At 44.1% G+C, this 20,425-nt stretch overlaps 1 protein-coding gene across 1 annotated transcript in view; it reads left to right on the forward strand.

Annotated features, from left to right (window-relative positions):
- The first annotated feature begins 2,339 nt into the window (after positions 1 to 2,339).
- Positions 2,340 to 20,425, forward strand: part of cacng2a (calcium channel, voltage-dependent, gamma subunit 2a) — a 65,847-nt gene continuing 47,761 nt past the window's right edge. Inside the window, exon 1 of the mRNA XM_030407082.1 lies at positions 2,340 to 4,934. Within this exon, the coding sequence (XP_030262942.1) occupies positions 4,709 to 4,934 (226 nt within the window). The 5' untranslated portion in view covers positions 2,340 to 4,708. The remainder of the gene's footprint in view (positions 4,935 to 20,425) is intronic.

A 20,425-nucleotide genomic window follows, 5' to 3' on the forward strand; every position in this document is an offset into this window, starting at 1 on the left:
CGTCTACCGTCCCCTCAACCTCAGGATGTGAAAAGTCAGTTTTTTAAGCTTAAAATGTAAACCTGATGTGCCACGTTTGCAACAAATGTAAACCTTGGACGTATCTGTGGTTTGCATGAACGTTAACTGCTAATGTTATATCCTGGTTATATCCTCCTCAGCTGATCTGCTGCAATTAGCAAGCTTAGATGGCTAGCTTCTCGATTACTAGTAGGGTCAGGGCCTGTTTCCTTCTGCGCAGTGGGTGTAGTTTGGTAGAAAGAAAATATACTTATTATACTTTATATACTATATACTTACTTATGATAACACTATAAGTAAGAGGAAAAATGCGTGTATGTATTTTTAATATCGAGTTAAATACCCCTTCAAACAGACTTATGACATGTGTTCGCCACCTCTCTGTGCTTGCAGGAGGAATCTACCTGTTCCCTTATTCCGTCCTAGGTTGTTCAGTTGATTTTTTTTTGTGTGCTTTCGCTGCATCCAACATTTCAGTCTCATACATGCTCCAACATGCAGCATCTCAGCGGCTCAGGAACGATAAGTGCTGAACTAAGAGCAGCGGAAAATCAGCCTGTCCGAACGCGTCTCCGACCGGATCATCTGGGTATCTGACATGTGGCCCCGAGGCCCGAGAGAAACATGATGATGACTTTTTTCACAAGAGATGTCCAACCTGCACAGGCTCTCTCTCTCTCTCTCTCTCTCTCTCTCTCTCTCTCTCTCTCTCTCTCTCTCTCTCTCTCTCTCTCTCTCTCTCTCTCTCTCTCTCTGACATTGTTGGTTACATGAGCAGCTGAACGGCATTTTGACCCAAAAAACAAAGTCGAGCTGACACAGGCGTAAATGTGGATGAAGGCAAACAAACAGATTCGAGGGGCCTGTATGCATGTTTGAACATGGGAGCAGCCGTTTGAGGCACATGAGGTATTTCTGCTACATTTATTTTATTATTATTTATTTTGTTTTTTCTTCATTCTTCTCCCATCACTCACATCCTGACCTCTCAGATTTATGTATATATGCCGGGAGTAGTAGTTAACACCAGCAATTGGCAAATATATTGTTTATTTAGTTTATAAAATATCAGTTTCGGCTGCGATAGAGTTCATGCTCTGTGTGTGTCCGGTGGAAGTCTTTAGGTTTACACATCATCCCATATGTGCACATCTAAACTCAACATTAAAGGAACAGTTCACCCAAAAATGAAGAGTCAATCAGTGCTCATGCCGATGAGCATTTTGGACAGCTTGGATGTCAAAAAATTGCAAAAAATTAAACCAAACAAACAAAAAAAGCACATCAGCATTTTCTGAGCTCAAAAAACTTCATAATGCTTCTTCTGTCCAATCAACAGTTCAAAACCAGGACTCTTTATTTAACTCTCATAAATAACCAAATAAAAATAGCATGAAATCCTGACATTTAAGAAACTGGAACCAGTTGATACTTTTGACCATACGATACGATACGATACGATATAAATATTATTTATAAATATTATAAATATACAATACGATATTTCTGATGCAACATGATACAATAGGACTGGTGCGATACAATACAATACGTTACAATGTGATACGCTGTGATACTGTATGATATCATACAATGCAAAGCAATGTGATACAATGCATATTGCTTCGATATGATACTTTGCAATATGACAATACAGTGCGCTGTGACACGATACGATATGATACAGTGCGATGCAGTACGATGTGATAGCATGCGATACAATACAGTGCGATATGATACATTTATATTTGACACCAATGCTGTGCACATACAGCAGCCTCAACAGTGGATATAAACGCAAAAATAGGTAATCAATTAATTCACTAATCGTTTGAGCTTTAATCGCAAGCATACAGCGGCCACAGATTGGAGGAAAGAAAGAAACACACAAGGGGAGGGAGCACCACGAACAAACAAAAAGTGAGAGATGTTACAGTCAGGTAAATAAAACATCACGGATCAAAATCCCATTGACAAGAGGGGCAAATTATACCCACTGTGTATTTTTGACCAGTTGTGATGAAACTGTTTGACCAGCTGGGGGCGACAAACTCCACAGAGGTGAAGCAGAGCTGGAGGGAGCTGTTCTTTCAGCACCACAGCTTCACACACACATACACACACACACACACATCATCATCATCATCACCACCATCATCATCATCTCTGAGCTAAACGCTGCACACTAATCACACAGGAGTCGGTCATTTTTAACCCCCAAAAATTAAAGATGTGATGAATAAAATGTCCCTGAATTCAAACCACCCTCCTCAACACGAGCCAGCGCCAGACTCCAAGGCTCGTCCTCGCTGCTGATTGTCATTCATAGAGAATCATAATCAGAGGATGACACGGTGTCTGCCTCTATGCGACCCAAAAAGAATAATGATAATTCAATTTTAAAAAATCGCTGTTATTCATAACAAAAAAATAAAAATAATAACTGGAGGGACCGTGGGAGCGAGAGGACTTCGCGAGGGTGAGCGCTGCAACAATTGGATCGGACGATGATACCAACGCGTGAATCTGAAGCCCGTGCGCACCATCTACCTTACAGAGAGAGAGTGTGAGAGAGAAAAGAGAGAGTCCACCATCGCAACACCCCCTCCTTCCGCCCCCTCCACTCGCAGAAACGGAATTTAAAAAAAAAAAGGAAAAGAAAAAAAATCTTTAATATCTTTCCAGCAACGAGCCTCCATTGCTGCAGCGCTGAGCACACACACACACACACACACACACACACGTTCACGCACGCACACGCACGCATACACACACACAAGCATATATTTATATATATATACATATATACATACACACTGTGGGCCTTTTAAAAGCGTCACCAGAAAGAAAAGACTGAAAAGAAAGAAAGAAAGAAAGAAAGAAAGAAATCGAGAGCAGCTTCTCTCACACTCATCCTGAGAGAAGAAGAAGAAGAAAGAGGAGGAGGAGGAGGAGGAGGAGGAGGGAGAGCTTGAATGTACTGAATGTATACCGCCGCTGACACTGACATCGTGACAACACCAGCAGCTCTGTCTGTGGATCTCTGCGAGTCCCAGATATAAATATAATAATTTATATATATATATATATATATATATATATATTATCTTCCTCCTGCAAGCGGCCGAACCTGCATCCGAGCGCGCAAAGCAGAGACAGACGAGGAAGAAGAAGAAGAAGAGGGAGAAGAAGAAGAAGAAGAGGAGGAGGAGGAGGAGGGTGATTGCAACATTCATCAGAATTTATTTTTCTTCCTATTACATGGCGCAAGGGCTGTACAAACGGGACCGTCCTGGGTGTGATACTGCCACGGTGAATTTGGATATTCAAGCAGCAGCAGAGGCAGCGGCGGCGGAAGCGGCGGCAGCATCCTCCTCCATCCCCGGGACAACACGCATCATCCTCGGCCGCGGCGGCGCCCACACCGACTCCTCGTCCTCCTCCCGCCGGCTCTATGTCGAGTGATGGTCGGCTTGCCTTGCTGGATGCTCCCCGCTCTCTCCGGATCGTCGACGACCGAACCTCCTCTGACCGCAGACCCCCATTTTCGGCGGAAACCTTCCCAGAGCTATAGGGCTACATATGGAAACTGGGGATCAGAATTTTAGGAAAAAGGAAAATCTACGCGTTTAATTTTAATTTACATTTTTTTTTTCTTTTTAGGTTTTTATCGGTTTTCTCTGTTTGTGTGCGTGTCTGCTCGATTAATCAATTTATTTGTTGAGCCTTGATTTCCCTCACTCCGACGTGTAAAAGGGTTGGTTTGTGGTATTTTTTTTTCTTTGAACCCGTTATATTATAGCTTTCAGGACTTGAATCCGTCTCTTTTGTTTCCACTAATATGATAGATTCCCCTGCTGTCCTTCGTTTTCCTCCCCACTTTATTATCTCCTTGCTTTTTTCCCAAAACACACTAGAACAATAATATTAATAGCCTAATAATAGTCTTTAGGGTAAAGATATACTTCTGAATTCTTACTAGTAAACGCAATGTTATAACCTCTGACTAAAGTAACTGTAACTCACTGTAACAGACATATTGAACTGTTGTACTGTAAGCCTGCCATCACTCCAACACCGCGTCGCCCCCCACACCACCACCACCACCACCTCCTACCATCTCTGTGCTCCATTTGAGCTCACGTTAATTCAGCTCTGTGCTCAGCTGTAACCTTTACAAATCAAGAAACGAGCTCTTTCTTGCCTTTTTCCCCTCGCAGGCCTGTAGAGAACAAACCTCAGTTTGCTTCTCGTCACGTCCACGTTAGGCTCGTACTCTGCCGCTGTAGGCTTTAGGAGATAAATAGTCCTTCACAGCTCAGTGTTGTGATTCACTTTTGCTGCTACATCTGCAGCTGAAGGCCTTCTGAAGGGCTGTCATCCTCTGCGCACCTGATTTTTCCAAAAAAGATCAATCTTTCTGGGTGTTCAGAAAGTAAGAACAAACAGAGAGGAGAGACATCACTGCCTCTTCCTCTCTTCCCCCCCTCTCTCCAAAAAGCCATCCTCAGTTTTTCTCTTGTTTGGTCCTCACCCAAACGCAACCATAAGGTTCCTACCGCATCCTCCTCCTCCTTCTTCCCTCTCCTTCCGCTCGAGTATATCCCGTTTTTTCGGTTTGATTTGGTCCCGCAAATTTTCAAATATTTACTTCCTGTACATCAAGAGGAAAGGGGGTCCCCCTTTCATGGAATGCGGAAACATGGGTCTGTTCGACCGCGGAGTCCAGATGCTGCTGACCACGGTGGGAGCCTTCGCGGCCTTCAGCCTCATGACCATCGCGGTCGGCACGGACTACTGGCTGTACTCCCGCGGCGTCTGCAGGAGCAAGTCCATGAGCGAGAACGAGACCAGCAAGAAGAACGAGGAGGTGATGACCCACTCGGGCCTGTGGAGGACATGCTGCTTGGAAGGTAAGAGCAAACTCTCTCTGCTGCTCAACCAGCTCCCCAAACATGCTTTCATCTGTGGGCTTTACAGCTGTCTGTGTTCGGATGTCAAGTTCCTCTCTGCTTTTTTTCCTTCCGTGACACTTGGCCGTTTAAGGACGCATCTGTTTCTGTTGAAATGTAACTGCATTCATCAACCTAAAATCCAAGAATGACAAGGTTTCCGTTTTGGGACCCCCCATCAAGGGGTTGCAAGATAAACGCGAGGGTTTGCGAGGTTATTGAAAGGACACAAAAGAGGAAAAATCCTCTACCTCATCACATTCCAACATTTCTCTAATGTAGAAACATACCTGACAGTTTTACTTCATCCTGACTCTTATTAAATGACCAGTTTTAGTTTGAAAAGTCACATACAGCTTGTGATTTTCAAAGGTCGCGAGGCACAAAAAAAACTGACATCATCAACACTGAAAGTCTCCACTTGAATCCATACATTTATCTCCTGCATGCAGAGTTACCCCCCAAAGAATTGGGAGAAAAGCTCAGGGTTGCAAGGTTACTGAATGAACAGAAAAGAGGAAACATCTTAATTAACACTCTTGGTGACTCTATTGAAATATTGCTTTTTGGTTTTTTGAAGGTTGCATGGCAAGATAAACTGAGACCATCAAGATTAAAAACCCTCCACTTAAGTCCACACTTATACAGTTCTTTCACCTCCTGCAGGCAGAGCGAGGCAGGTTTCCGTTTTAAGACCTCCCTCAAGGTGTTTGCGAGATAAACATGAGGGTTCACAAGTTTATTTAACCAAGAAAAATCCTGTCTGTCCTTTAATTTTACCCCAATTTTGTTTCTATTCCAGTGAAATGCTGCAGTTTCCCTTTTAGATATCTCCAATGAAACAATCTCAGAAAGAAAAATCACCTCTCTGCTGGAGAGATGCATTTCGGTAGACATCTCTTCTTTTTAAGTGATCACAAGGCCAAAAAGGAACTTGGATATATGCTTTAATCCAGACTAATATACTGTAGTTCTTCAGGGTGTTCTGCTCCTGCAGGCAGGGAAAAGCAGTTTCTGGTTGCAGCCTGAAGCTGTTGCATAAAAGCCTCCCACACCACTCTGTAACACTAGTCAGACATCAGAGTTTAAATAATGAAATAATAACATTCAGGGGCTGTAGTTGGGAAGGAACCTTCATCGTGCATCAGCCTGATTTATCAGCAAACCAATACAATTGTCTAACCCTAATTAAGGGACACGGCATTGGTTCTGTCCAGGTAAAGAGGATGTGACACAGGGTCGGCAGTTCAGACAGGGTGTTTATTCGTAAAAGTAGCTTCATGGCAGAAGAGATGAACCTCTGTCAACAACCTCGATGATGGCGGGGCTCGTCGTCTAACCTTTAACCTGGCTGCGTCCGGTGCTTTCAAGCAGCCTCTCGTCCCGAGCGCTGGTTTTTTTCTCGAGACAACCTCCCGCGCCTGCCCTGTCAGACGGAGGCGGCGCGCTTCCTGTCATGTTCCAGCGGAGGCACTGACTCTGACACTGTGACCTTGTGAGGGCGCGGAGCATTGCAAATCTGCTCATCGTCTCAGCCGTGAGACCCTGAAAGGCCGCGGTGTCTGACTTCGTGCTCCTCTGTCTCCTGTGATAAGCAGCTAGACTCTTGAGCACCTTCTGTTCAAAGATTAATGGCTGGTTCGAAGTAAGAAGTCCAATTTAAAGACAATGGCGATGTATGAAATGATTTGACTCCGTACAAAGGGTCACTCGTACTGATACAAGCTCACCTCAGATTTCCAGAGCTTCAAAGTGAGTTTAAAGTCATCGTTTTGCAGTCCGGCCCAAAACTTCCCTGTATTGGTCCAATATCATTGCTCTCATGGCGTCATTTTCAGCCAGAACAGGCAGCTGTTTAAACTGAATAAGCTCCAATAAAACAACCGTACCTGCTCGGCATTAGACAGAATCAGAAAGGCCCAGATGTGGAGCCAGGCTGCATGTGCAGCCGGCCATCATATGTAATTGAAGAGTACCGAAGCGTTGAGAATATTTCAATCTCTAAAAAAATCGTTGGAAAAGCAGAACGCGTAGCGCAAGGGAAGAGGGCATGTCAGGCACGTTGTACCGTAGGACAACAACTGTTTTGTTCCTCCGGTCAGGCTTCAAAAACATCCTTGGATAAGCATGTTTTAGGCAAAGCAGCGTGGTGCACATGTGGAGCCAGGCTGCAGCCGGCCTTCATATATGATTAAGGGATAAAGTAGTGTGACGATGTGTTTCTAGCAATGCGTCTCAGTGCAATCACAATACTGAAGCGTTTAGCAGCTAAATAGACAAATATTTCCCTCAATAGTTGGTAGAGACCAAAAAAGAGCTAAAAGGGAGGGAGACTAAGATGAATTGGACACAAAATCAACTCCCATACGGTCATCATATCAACCTAAAAGGTAATAGGCACAAAAACAACAAACAGGAAACCAAACAGTAGCCTCTTGCGTCAAAGTCTGACATTTTCTTGGAAGGACAGTCTCTTCCCTTTGAGGAGGACTTCAAACCTCAATACTTCTTGATTATTGCACTGTGCCCTTGCCAATATCTGCCTGCCCAGCACCGAGAAGTTGGCACCGACTGCTTGGTCAGATTCGGAGTCTTGTTTACAGATTTGTTTGATCAATTCTTCGATTTGTTCAAGGAAAGTTCTTGAACGGCTCTTTGTGTTTAGACGCAGAGTCAGCCGGTGGAGCGGGTCGTCCATGTGTCGAAGTTACCTTGAGCAAGACTGAACTCTCCCTTAATCGTAATGTGCTCAATCATGAGCTCTGTGATCGAGGGGGAAAGTGTTCCTACCAAGCAGAGGAAGTCACGGAGGGAAGAAGTTACACCAAAATCAGAATATCCCACTGGTACAACTATAAGAAAAGTTTTAGCATTCGCCTCGACTGCTGATCACAGTGTTTACACCTCAGCTGCTCGAGTGTCAGAAACAGAAAACTGTGGTTCCACTTTTTACGACTCCAGATGTGAGCGTCTTTGTGAGCTTGTGAAGGTGTCACAAAGAGTTTCAGAGAAACTATCCAGGGTAGATGCAAGAGATCACGGCGAATGCTGATGCAGCGCTCCGGTGTATGAACTCTTCTTACAATGATGACATTAATGTACACAGGATTAATCCCAGCTGGGGTGTAATTGTGACAGTGACTGGCCTTTATCCCTGCCAGGCCATTATTTAATTGGCAAACAAAACGGCGCCCGAGTCAAGACGAGATCAGGACATCACACTCTTGGCCCCGGCATGTGTGTGTGTGTGTGTATGTTGCTTTTGTACAGGCACAATGAAAAAACCTCTCCCTTTTGAATCGGAGATCAAAATGGCAGGAAATAAACCCAGATTTGTCATTTGTGATTCATGAATGATCCCCGGCCCAGAAGAGGCGAGGCAGTGAAAAGAAAGGGCGGCCGGTGCTTTTACTTACCAGGGTCAGATTCATTTAAATTCTAATTCAAATGACTTCCTGCTCAGGAAATTGGGTCTTGAAAAGGGAGTACATTTAATTATAGGTAGTTTGTAGGTTTTTTAAACCGAAAATCGTTTATAAAATAGAAAAAGTACAGAGCGGATGCAGCTGGAGAGAGGCAGAGACGAGCGCGCCACGAAGCCAGCCTTGTTTCAGCGCAGATAATCAGGAGGAGTGATATCAATTTTAACATTTCAGATGTTAATTAGGCTTCAGTTTGCAGCACAGCGCAATTAATTCAAAGTGCCAAGATGACTAGCATTCATCTTTCCCCCAGCTCCTTCCTAAATGAAGTCTTGCTGTTGATCAGGCAGCGACTGAGGCTGCAAACGGTTGAAGCAGTCGCTCCGTCCTTATCGCAGCAGAGAACACAGACTGTGTGTTTGGCAGCGCTGGGCCCACACATCCTGCTCGCAGAGTGGACACAGGTGGGCGACGGTTTGTGTTTGTATAACCAGCTACAGGAGAGGAGAACCTGTGAAAAAGGCAAAATGGGAATACCCACACTGGGTTCTTCAGCACCCTGACCTCTGCTTCACTTGCCGCTTGTCAGAGAAACACCAACAGAGGAAAAAATAACCTCACTCCCGGAAGAAGAAAAGGTCCGTGTATCTGGCAGAGGAGCGTACGTAGGTTTGGTTTCAGACAAAATGAAGTCAAACACGTACAGTACCTTGCATAATGTATTACCGATTTCCAAACCGACCGGACGTATTTTAATGCGGCTTATCGGCTTAAATTAGGTTGGCCAAATGTATGCGACAATGCTAATTAACAAAGAGCAAAACGCTCAAGTAGCATCCTCTCATTTTTTGTTGAAGCGTGTTCGACCTGAAGATAATGTTTCGCTCCCCTTAGCGATTGGATTCAGTTATGATTAAAGGTGGTGTGAGCAAAGATGAATAGCTGATTGTCAAACACAAATTATACGGGACACGGGATAAGAACACGTTGCATTGTGGGTAATGTAGGCATCAGATTTGAAAAAGCAGTCCACTGGTTTAGCATCGCACTCCGATGACACCGTGGGATTCATGACGGGCAGTTTACATTCCAGGCTCTTCTTCTTCCTTTTCAAAACCTGGTTCCCTACATTACCCACAATGCCACTGAGTGACATCACCTATCGGTTAGAGCCACAAAAGGGTTTATACGACTATTTTCTTTCCTAAAGTAGTGCTCCCCATGACCCGTTAACACACTTTAATCTGTACATTTTTTCTCTGCTGTTTATACATTTCATATTTTTGAACCAGGGCCCTCATATTTGGGTCTAGCAGCTTGTGATAAAACGGTGGGGGGGATTCAGAATCCCACGGCTGTTCTATCAATGATTCAGATACATATTTACTCAACAATTAGCCTGAGTAAATATGAGTATCGGATCAGACTCTGTATTGGCACACAGATAATATTAAAGGACTCTGGCAAAAACATCTCCGTCGTAATATGCCTGATATATACATTGTGTCTCTGTGTTATTGCTTTAATGATCACCAGCCAAGTGCAATAGTTTTGAAGATGCTTTAAAGGTCAAACCTGGCAGTTTGGGATGTATTGCTCTCCGGGGTGGGATCACTTGTCCTGAGATCTGATTGGGTCCACTACCTTCAGATGATTATTATTGGAGCTCACGCGGGGAAGCAATACGAACAGGAAGGATTTCATAACTATTCGCGTTAGGGTCCAGTTATGTCATTTCGACAGTCACATTAGAGCTGCAACGATTGGTTAAATAATTGACGAGTCGATCAGCAGAACATTAGATAAGAGCTATTTTTCTGGTTCCAGCTTCTCCAGAAGGAGGATTTTCAGTTTTTGTCTGTTTGATATCGTCGTAAAATTGACATTTTTAGGTTTTTGGACTGTTGGTCAGAGAAAACAATACATTTGGGCTCTGTAAAGTTGTGACAGACAGTCTGTACTATTTTTTTAATAGACCTAAAGCTTGATCCCCATATAAATATCTGAAAATATAACATTGATATGTCTCAACATGTCAAGTAGATTACATTTTTTTATTAGTTTTGCATCAGTTTTGCTTCTTGGATCACAAAAAAAACTGGTTAAAGTGAAGACAGGATTTTGATAAAGAGACAGTGAATGGTTTTTCTTTGATTTTATCCACTGCCAAATGCCAGAAGGCAACTCTGGCAATTTCAGTCTTCAGAAGGAAGAACCTGCACCTTATGGTCCTCCATTGCAGATGTTAGGTATGCAATTCAGACTTGCGTTCTTGAGGCGGTATTAAACTTTCAGTGATTGGGTTTTCCACAAACACAGATGTGGCTGCAAACAGTGTGGGCGCAGAGAGAGATTCAGCTGCCGAGGCATGAGCCGTGCACACAGTAAACATGTGTGTTGCTGATGAATCAGGCTTGGAGGCCGCCGCTCCTTCCGTCCTATCTGGGACGACTTTAAGAGCAGTCGCTGTGCCCCCCTGTGCTCCCAGCCAGGTGAAGCGCTCTGCATTTGCTGCTAATCTGAGGCATTCATCTTCATTACAGCGCCGCCCTCAGGCTCCACAGTGGCGAGGAGGAGAGAGAGAGGGAGAGCCGAGGAGGAGGCGTGGGAGAGAAATGGTGGACACCGTGATGAAGGAGGGAGACCATGGTCTCTGATGTTTTGTCTTTTATTACCTACAGACGTGTCTGTTTAGGCTCATAATTCGATGTGCTTGCTCTTTTCTCTTGAAAATCACAAACTGCAGGGAGTGCCGTGTCATTTCCTTCATGTCCGCTTCACAGAGCTTCTTTCGGCATTTATGCTTATACAAGTGTACAGCAATGCTAGCAGCTCTGTGAAGCTGTTTTGCACATCAGCACTTTGAGCTAAATGCTAACACTAGCATGCTTACAGTGCTAAGATACAGATGTTTTGGAAGCAAGTTTACCATGTTCATCATCTTATTTTAGCCTGTTAGGATGCTAACATAATTCCGGAAATAAGAAGACGCTGTTTAGATATATTTTTGTGACGCAGTCAGTAGAAGTAATGACCTCGCAAATGTTTTCTTGTTCTCTATGTCAACAAGATTTTTGGCTTGTTTCTCCTTGTGATTGTAGATTTAAAGTTGCAATTAATAAGAATTTTAGTTGAAAACATAAAAAATTAACTACAATTATCCAGCTTACTTCGTGGATAACTTAGCTAGCCGTCTAATAGCAGCTGCAGTTAGCAATTAGGTGTTTTCATGCGATAAGCTAGCCAGTGCCCAGTTCTTACATATTGCACCTTTAACTTTTGAAGTGTAGCCATGGCGGAGTGTTCTTTTCACCTGGATCATCAACCACTTTACATGACAGAGATTATTTACAAAAGCATTCTTCCTTTTTCTTTTTTTTTCTTTTTAGCTAAAATGGCTTCAGTAAGGCATCACATCCCGCCAATCACTAGAGATCACAGTTCACACGCAGTGCTTCATGATTTTATGCATGAGCACGTGGGCGTATCAATGAAGTGTACATACATGCATTTAAAACACACGTGGGCGTATGTTGTGTGTGTGCTTTAGTGTACTTAAACATGTTTGAATGGTGTGTGTGTGTGTGTGTGTGTGTGCGCGTGTGTGTGTGTGTGTGTGTGTGTGTGTGTGTGTGTACAGCACAGAGGCGGGATGAGAGGCAGGCCTGAGATAAAAGCAGATATCAGAGCGGAGCGGCAAAGAAGAGCGGGATTAGTCTCATAGTCCAATCAGATAAGGATTACCCAGCTGGAGTATGCCCACCCAGGCTAATGTCCTGGCCCTAAAGTGGCATTACACTGTATTATGACACCGATCCACTGTACACCCAGCTGCATGGGCCGGATTACAGTTAGTCACAAGTTGAGAGCAGCGTGGATGGAGAAAAAAAAAATGCATTCAGGGGCCTCACAGCCACTTGTTGAGGCAGAGACCTCGCCTCGCCTCCTCCTTCTCCCTCTCAGCTGCTGGTGTAAAGTGACTGAGCTCTACTGCGCTGCACTGTCACTCTGCCCTGCAGCCGGCGATGGATGGGATTCATTTTGCCCTCGCCTGCCTTCCATCGAAGCTCCGCTGAGACTGCAGACAGTCGCTGCCGAACACGACTGTTTTATTGGTCTCCGCCTTGCCCTCTCTATTGCCCACTAAGGCCAAATTACGGGCCTGACATTACCGGATTAGGCTGAGGCCGGAGACAGCGTTAAGAGCAGTGTGTCGTGTTGCTGTCGAGGTCTCCGTTTGTTATAATTCTTCAGTTACAGCGATGCGCATCAACAGACTGTGGTACCCGGGTATCACTGTAGAGTTAATTGATTGTGTTTGAGTGCAGCCTCGGGTCTGTTTAGGTTTGACACCAGTGCTGTTACGATGTAGCACAAAATAGTATAAACAGTGCTGTGTTCGCAATTTGAACTGTTATATTTTTTTTTATCATTTTTAATTCTCGACCTGACCTCGAGGGCAGCCATTTTAAATCTGCATCATGACTCTTCTGTCCCAGGAGATAATAGTAGCCCGTTCGTGTAAGCTTTAAAAATATTTGCGACAGCAGATCGACCAAATGGCTTGGACAGAAACTGCTACAACTTCTTGAATATAGTGGCAAGTTTATTAGCCAGTTTGCTAGTTTCTAGCTAGGTCTAGGATTTGCCCATTGTTTGTGATTTCATGTTGTCCAGACGTGGTTACTTGAGAGTGCTGTTGGAGTGTCGGTGGGGGAGGAGGGAGGTACGGTTCGGTTAAATGCCAGCAGGGAAGGCTGAGGGCGCACTCACACAGCAACTGTCACATTATGCAAGCTAAAATACTGTTTCATCAAAGTGGTCCGGTGGATTTGAGGAGAGTGCAGATGTATGTAAGAGCCTCAATACCCCGTTGGTAATTTGCAGAGTGATATAATACAGCCTAAGCAGTCAACAGGTCCGCCATCGTCATGACTTGTGATGTGATGTTCGTTTCGCGCAACGTGATTGGCTGCTAATGCCGTCGAGTAATGTTAGATGCGTCATGAGACCAACGTGCCGTGACCATCAGTGTTATTGACAGAACCCAACCCGACAAATGTCACATCATCACGATCCGTTATGTCATTACACTCAACAGAGGTGAGAGAGGTGCGAGGTCTGTCAGACCCACAGAAGAGAGCCGGAAAACTGGTTTTTGTAATTAAGGATTTAAAATTCGCTTGTCACTCACGGTGATTAACGGGGCACAGCGGGTGGCCGGGCAGGCTGCTCCACCAGGAACATCTATAAATGGACAAAGGGGCGCAGATTCAAGAGATTATTTTTACAAAATCTTGCTTCTGATAGTTTAAACCATCTTAATATTGGTCGAAGGAAGAAGCAACTCTGTTTATATCGCGTTACGATGTCCTTAAAAGACGGCCTGAATGCACCTATCATCAGTATTTGCTCTGAAAATGTGGCTCGTCACGAACCACGGCAAGATCCAGTTAAATACAACAACAAAACCTTCTATCCTAGATTTAAAGAAAACACTCGGAGTACAAGGAAAGGCACTGTTATGATTCCCCCTCTTGTCTATTAATAGTCGCGTCTCGGCCGCTCCGTGCGGTGGCGTTCGTCCGTCCCGACCCGGTCTGTGAGACGAGATGGACAGTAGACGGGCGTGATGGCGTGGTAATTGGTTTAGTGTATGATTAATGGCTCAGATAGGTATGGTCGATGGGAGAGAGGCTGTAAACTTCAGTGGGACTCTCCCATAAATGTTGTCACCCGCTCGGCTTGAGGACCCCCCCAGCCCCCCCGCTCTCTCAGCCTTGCCTATAAATTAAAAAATAAATAAATAAAAGAACAAGCATTAAAGACGGGGCATGCGTCAAAGGAGGAGCAGCGTTTCAGTTACTACATAATAATTATCCCCTCTGACCCCCAGCGCAGCAGCATCACTGTGTGTCTGTGTGTGAGTGTGTGTGTGGCTCTAGCCTTGATTTACACGTGTTATTTTTAGCTGCAGTCGGTCCTGTTGGGTGGGGTCTATCTTTATCCCACATGACCACAGAACAAATCAATACCAAACATACCCCGGGCCAGACTCTGTGTAAGCACACTGTGTGGCACCAGACCATGATAGGTGAGCACTGCTGACTGCCTTGGTGGCGGCACGAGCATTCCCATGTCAGCTTACAACTGTAACGCAACATGTTCATATCAAAAACAGGATTTTGGGATGGGACTAAAACCAAAACCAAAAGTCTGTCACTTGAAACGTGGCTGTGTCACAGCCAGTGTAAGTACACCGTGTGCTGTATGTAGTCACGTTTTGTCAAATTGCTTGGAACATAAAAATGATGAAGGTCGACAGAGGAGACGAGAGTATTGCTGCGGAGTGGTTTGGAAAGTTTCTCTGAATGTTTAAGAAGCAAACTACAAAAGTTTTATAACTGCTTTCTTTGCTAAATTGAAGCTATAAACAGCAGTTGGTTATCTTAGCCTAGCATCAAGAATGGCAACAGCTAGCTTTTTTTAGAAGTCCACCAAACCAGCATCTCCAAAACTCACTAATAAGCACACAAAATCTTTTTTATTTTATAAAAACAACAAATAGTGGTTTTAAGAATGGTGATACACGTGAATACTCCCCAGCTGGGACCTGATGGCGACAACAAGACTACTATGGACTTACCCTAATAGCATGGACAGAAGCTAGGTGCTTCCCCGTTTCCGGTCTTTGTGCTAAGTTAACTAGCTTCTCAGCTACATGTGCACAGCATTTGAGTCCGAACAAATTTCCGGACGGGGACAACAAAGTATCTCATATCGTACCTCATCAAATCGTACCGTACCGTACCGCATCGTATCGTATCATATGGTACATATTTCAGATACAAAGGTTGGATTTTAAGAAATAACTAACAGGTTTTTTTTACATCACACATACAAAAGAGCGTCAATTATTGCAATTTTGTCAGTTCAAAAATTTTTGCAGCGAGTTGAATTCAAATGAAACACTACTGGAAAGTGTATGATGGCATTGTCAGCTGAATTCAACAGTCAGTTGACTATTAGATCAGAATATTAATTAGCAGCTATTTTGATCATTTATTAAGTTATTTATCACATTAAAATGCCAAATGTTCTCTGATTTCAGCCTCTCAGATTTAAAGATTTGCTGCTTTTCCACGTCGTTTATGATCATTAACTAAAAAAGTTTTTGAGTAAAACTCCAACAGAACACTGAATATGAAGACACCTTGCTTTCTTGGAATCACACATTTTCATGATTTTTCACTGTTTTCTGAGATTTTATCTACACAGATATGGATTGATTTATTAAGTGAGGGAAAACATCTTGACGATCAATCAATGAATGATGGACTACATTGGTTGATCATGCCTCTCAAACCACTGCGGGTGGTTCAAAGGTCAGAGGTCAAGAGCAGAAGTGTAACCCAGTGTAATCAGACTCCACAAGCATTTGCTTTCAGCCACTGTTTATTAAACAAACGTTGTTCCCTCGAAAATGTAAAGTTTCCACGTTAAAGTGGTTTGAATACCCACTCGATTTTCACTGAGATTGCACTCTGATTACATAGAATTGATCCTCTTACAATGAAAGTGTAATTACCAGCGGGCCAATCTCTGATTCCATCGCAGCAGAGCTCCTTTTCTGTTCCACTTCAGCGCCCGTATCCTTAAGCTGTGGAAACATCCCAAAGAGACCCTGTAGTAAATGATAATTAACTGCAGATACAATCCATTCATTTTAAGGAGGTGCGATTCACTCCTTTTTTCTTTCTTTTCTTTTTTTTTCCTGCAATGGCACAGAGAAAGTACGACAATCTGCCTTTTGATTAATTGGCGGTGTCTGCGGTGCAGTTCATTTGCAATCTATTATGCCGTATTTGCTTTGTGTCAGAACGCAGCCCAAACACACTGCATCATCTCTGAGGGGGGGGGGGGAGGAACGGGAGCGGAGTTAGGGTCTGTTTGGTGGCTTTACACCAACTGGATGTATGACTGCCAGCTGATAATGATTCTTATTATGATAATCATAATATGTGTCTGTACATTCTGGTGCAATAATTCTTCTCTAGAGGGACTTTAAAGTAAACCGTCGACGGTAAAGAACTGTGTTTCTGTTCAGACATGCTGCTGTTGCATTTCTTAGTTTTTTTGATAACTTTTATTTCAGCTCCGCTTCTCAAACGTCCTTTCTCTGACTTTCTCTGATTTATATTTCTGTAAATTTAACATCTGACTGTCTGTAACTGGCGACACTTTTCACTATTTTGTTGCACTTTATGGACAAAAAAAAATGAATTAACTTCTCATCAAAATAATCATTAGTTGTGGACCGAAAATAAAAAAGATTGCATCTTGTCACTGTCACACAAAATTTGCGGTGTTTCCAAGCGAAATCATTGAATTAAAAAAAAAAGTTGTTGCAGATCTGAAGATTTGAAGCAGATTAATCGATTAATCAAACTTACCTGCAACTTCGAATCTATCAGTGAACTGCAAGATTTCACTCTTTCTCAGCTTCTGAGGTATGAATATTTTCTTGATTTCTCTGTCTTCGATGAATACTTTGGGGTGTTTAGACTTCTGGTGAGACAAAAGATGACAGCTGAGGACGTCACCTTGAGCTATGAGATGGGAATTTTTTGCAATTGGACATCATAGAGATCATAGCAGTGATCAATAGTGAAACTAAACATAAACTAAAATGGCCAGAGGAATAGATAAAGAAAGTTAAAATGTGATTTTGGTGACGTGACCCTTTAACACGTGATCACGACTGTAAAAACGTAAAATAAATTAAATGAACTTCTTCCAATAAACCCACAAACAGCTGGGAAAAGACGACAGAGATGTTCCCGTCTCCGCGAAGCCCTCTTAGCACCTAGTGGGAGAGCGAGAGTCTCAGGTCTGGGATCTTGGAAGGAGGGGGAGGGGGGTGCTGAGGGGTTTCTGTAGCTGAGCTGTGGGTCGCCGCCCCGGGGCCGGGTGGAGGACAGAGGAGGACGACTGGAGGTAGCGCCGGCAGGGCAGAGTCTGAGCATGACAGATGGAGAAGTGAACACGGGGCAGATATGGAGGGCAAAGGAGGATGGAGGCAGAGAGCATGAAGCTCTTCTACAGTAACGTTAAACAGCCGGTCTGAGAGGATGAAGGTGATCCGGTCCAGATGGCTCAGGATAGTGCAGGTGTGTGTCTGTGCTTAAAGTGTATTTAGATATCAGATGTCTTTGGTATTTGACGTCCAGTTTGATTGATTTGTTGTCCGTGCAACAATGCAAAGACACCAGACGATGTTGTAATTTCAGAAGGACAGTTGAGCTTGCCCGATTGATTTTTCTCTCTGACCTGCAGAGACTGTAACAGGTTGTGTTCTTCTTGCCCTCACCTGTGGCCTGTTTATCACTATTGATTATTCCGTTGATTATTTTCTCGATTCTCCTTTAGTGAGTGAAGAGGCCTAACCGTCTGCTCATGAAGACACAGGGAGCGGGATCCTCCTGTCCGCCGCCGTCTGGCGTTTATACCGCTGCATGTTAGCGGCGGCGTAGAGAGGTGGGACGGGGATGCTAGCTGCAAAACGGACAGAGAGTTAGCTAAAACAACGGAAACTCACACCAGACTTAATCAGTAACCACCTTTTACAGAAAACCAACCAGAGAAAGAGTCTGCAGCCATGCTTGCTGCTCTGTGAGGTAGTACAGTGGTGTTTTTTTAGCCGAATGCTAGCATTTCTTAGTTTAGTATGTTAGCATGCTAGCATTTGCTGATTATTACAAACATAAAGTACAGCTGAGGCTAGTGGGCATGTCATTAACTATGCCGGTAGTTGGAAGTCAACAGATCATCAATGTGTTAAGTTCTTCCTGAAGGAAACATAAATGTGTCTGTACAAAATGTTTTTGAAGTAGGTTTGGTGTCATCAGAGGCATAGCACGTCCTCCGGCAGCCATATTGATGGCGAAGCCCTCGAGGCACCGAACTGGCCTTTGCGACCACCCTGTCTGTCTCCGAGGACGTCGGATCTGCCTGTCAGATGGTCATGTTTACTGCACTCCATAGTGACTATTTACTGCAGTCGACAGGCCTGGCAGACCCCACTGTCACAGCAAATGGTGCTGTTGGGAAAACAAACAGTTGTAATGAGATCGTATCTGTCAAATGAGAACGACCGAAACCGCTTCGATTCAAAACGGCGTAAAGACGGGGAAGAGTTCGCTGACGGGGGTTGAATCTTGTAGTTTGACAGTTCAGACCGCGCGACCAGTATGATTTTTTTTTATTTCGTCGACTGTTGAATGTGACCCAACTTTAATTGATTCAGACGCTGTTTGTTCTATCACTCACATGTCTAAGCCGGAGCAGCTTGATGGAGTGAGTTGGGCGTTTAACCTGAAGGATGATGATTTAATAGCCCTCCTACAGGAAATGATGTAAACCTGGTGTCTGGGAAAGGCTGACACTCGATTATTCATGTCTGCGGAGGTACGTACTGCGACTCTAACGCTTAGACAAAGCGTCGGCCAAACTGCTGACGACGCTGCTGATTTTTCGCCGGGATAAAAAGACAATGCTGCGCTAATCTGCGGATCGGAGCGAATCAGGGAATTTGTCAAAATGAAGTGGCCGGCCGTTATCATCGCTACATCCTGATGTAGGCGAGGATAAGGTGTTGCTAAGTCCACCGAGGAGGATGATGTAATTTCCAGGAGAGCATGCTGCCTCTCTCCTCCCCCTCTCTTCTGTCCTATGTGTGTGTGTGTGTGTACAGGCATGTGTGTGAGCACTCACCTTCATGTCTGTGTGTTTCTGTGAGCAGTAAGGAACAGGATGAATTTTTAATGAGGAGCTGCGTGGCTTCCCTTTGCTCCCTCAGATCACTTTCCAGGACAGGGAGTCTCTCATGATCATGGCAGCATGCACACAGGCAGCTCGGGGTGAGAAGGAGCCACGCACACACACACACACACACACACACACAAATATTACATTTTTTCACCTGGAAATGACTGCAGATGTCACACAGATGTGGAGCGCACGTGTGTTTTTTTCCTTCCTCTAAGCAGTGAGTGTGTCGTTTTATGCGTGTGTGTGTGTGTGCGCGCGTGTGTATGTGTGTGTGTGTGTGTGTGTCTAATGTGTCATGCAGTGACATCACCATGGTGAGGGCCTACGCTGTGCCGGTCTTTAGGATGACTGCATGAACAAGATGTGAAAATGAATCTTTTATTTACCCACAGTGTTCCTCATACCGCTCGCTCCGGGGCAGCTCAGCCACAAAGTCAGAACACGACTAGTATTCAGGGCCGCGTGTCTGGGAACTGAGGGAAAATAAGCTGAATATAAGAGCCCACAGCTCCTCTCCTCCCGATCCACATGTCTGCATTGATCACTGAACAAAATCTAATCGTCTATGCCCTCGCTGGCGCCACGCCAATTAAGTATTAGACAGCAGAAGGGTGAGAATTACCAGAGCAGTCTGATTAGATTATTCTGAAATGAGCTCAGACTGTGATATGCGAGTTCTATGTTGCAGGCATGTGGACATTGTGTCCTTCACATTGATTAACATGTTACTGCAGTAACAGGGACTGATCATACATATGTATGAGGTCGGGCGCTCTTTGAGATCCTTCAAAATCTAATATAACGATCGCTAACATGACCCTTTCATTCGTTATTCTGACGACTGTTTTTAGAAAACAGTGTTTAACAGTCGGTGTTTATTTAACAGCCAAGATTATCTCCCTGAAAAAGGTTCAGTGTTCCTCAAATTAGTAATTAAATCAGAGAATAAGTAAACAGGAATACGAAACGGATTCACTTTCAGAGCTTCACAGCTTCCGATACTGAGTACTGCAAGAATAAGTTAAACATCTGGAAATCACGTCTCATAGTTGTGACATTGGACATGCTAGCGTACTAGCATATCATACGTGTTCATTTCAATGTTACGTAACACCTGTGCTGCTGCTGTGACAAGGCAAAGTGTCTCAAAAAGGCCAATTTAGTTTATTTTCGTTGTTTGTGATGCAAAAAGACGAACAA

The sequence above is a fragment of the Sparus aurata genome, chromosome 23 (assembly GCF_900880675.1).
Source record: "Sparus aurata chromosome 23, fSpaAur1.1, whole genome shotgun sequence".
NCBI lineage: Eukaryota > Metazoa > Chordata > Actinopteri > Spariformes > Sparidae > Sparus > Sparus aurata.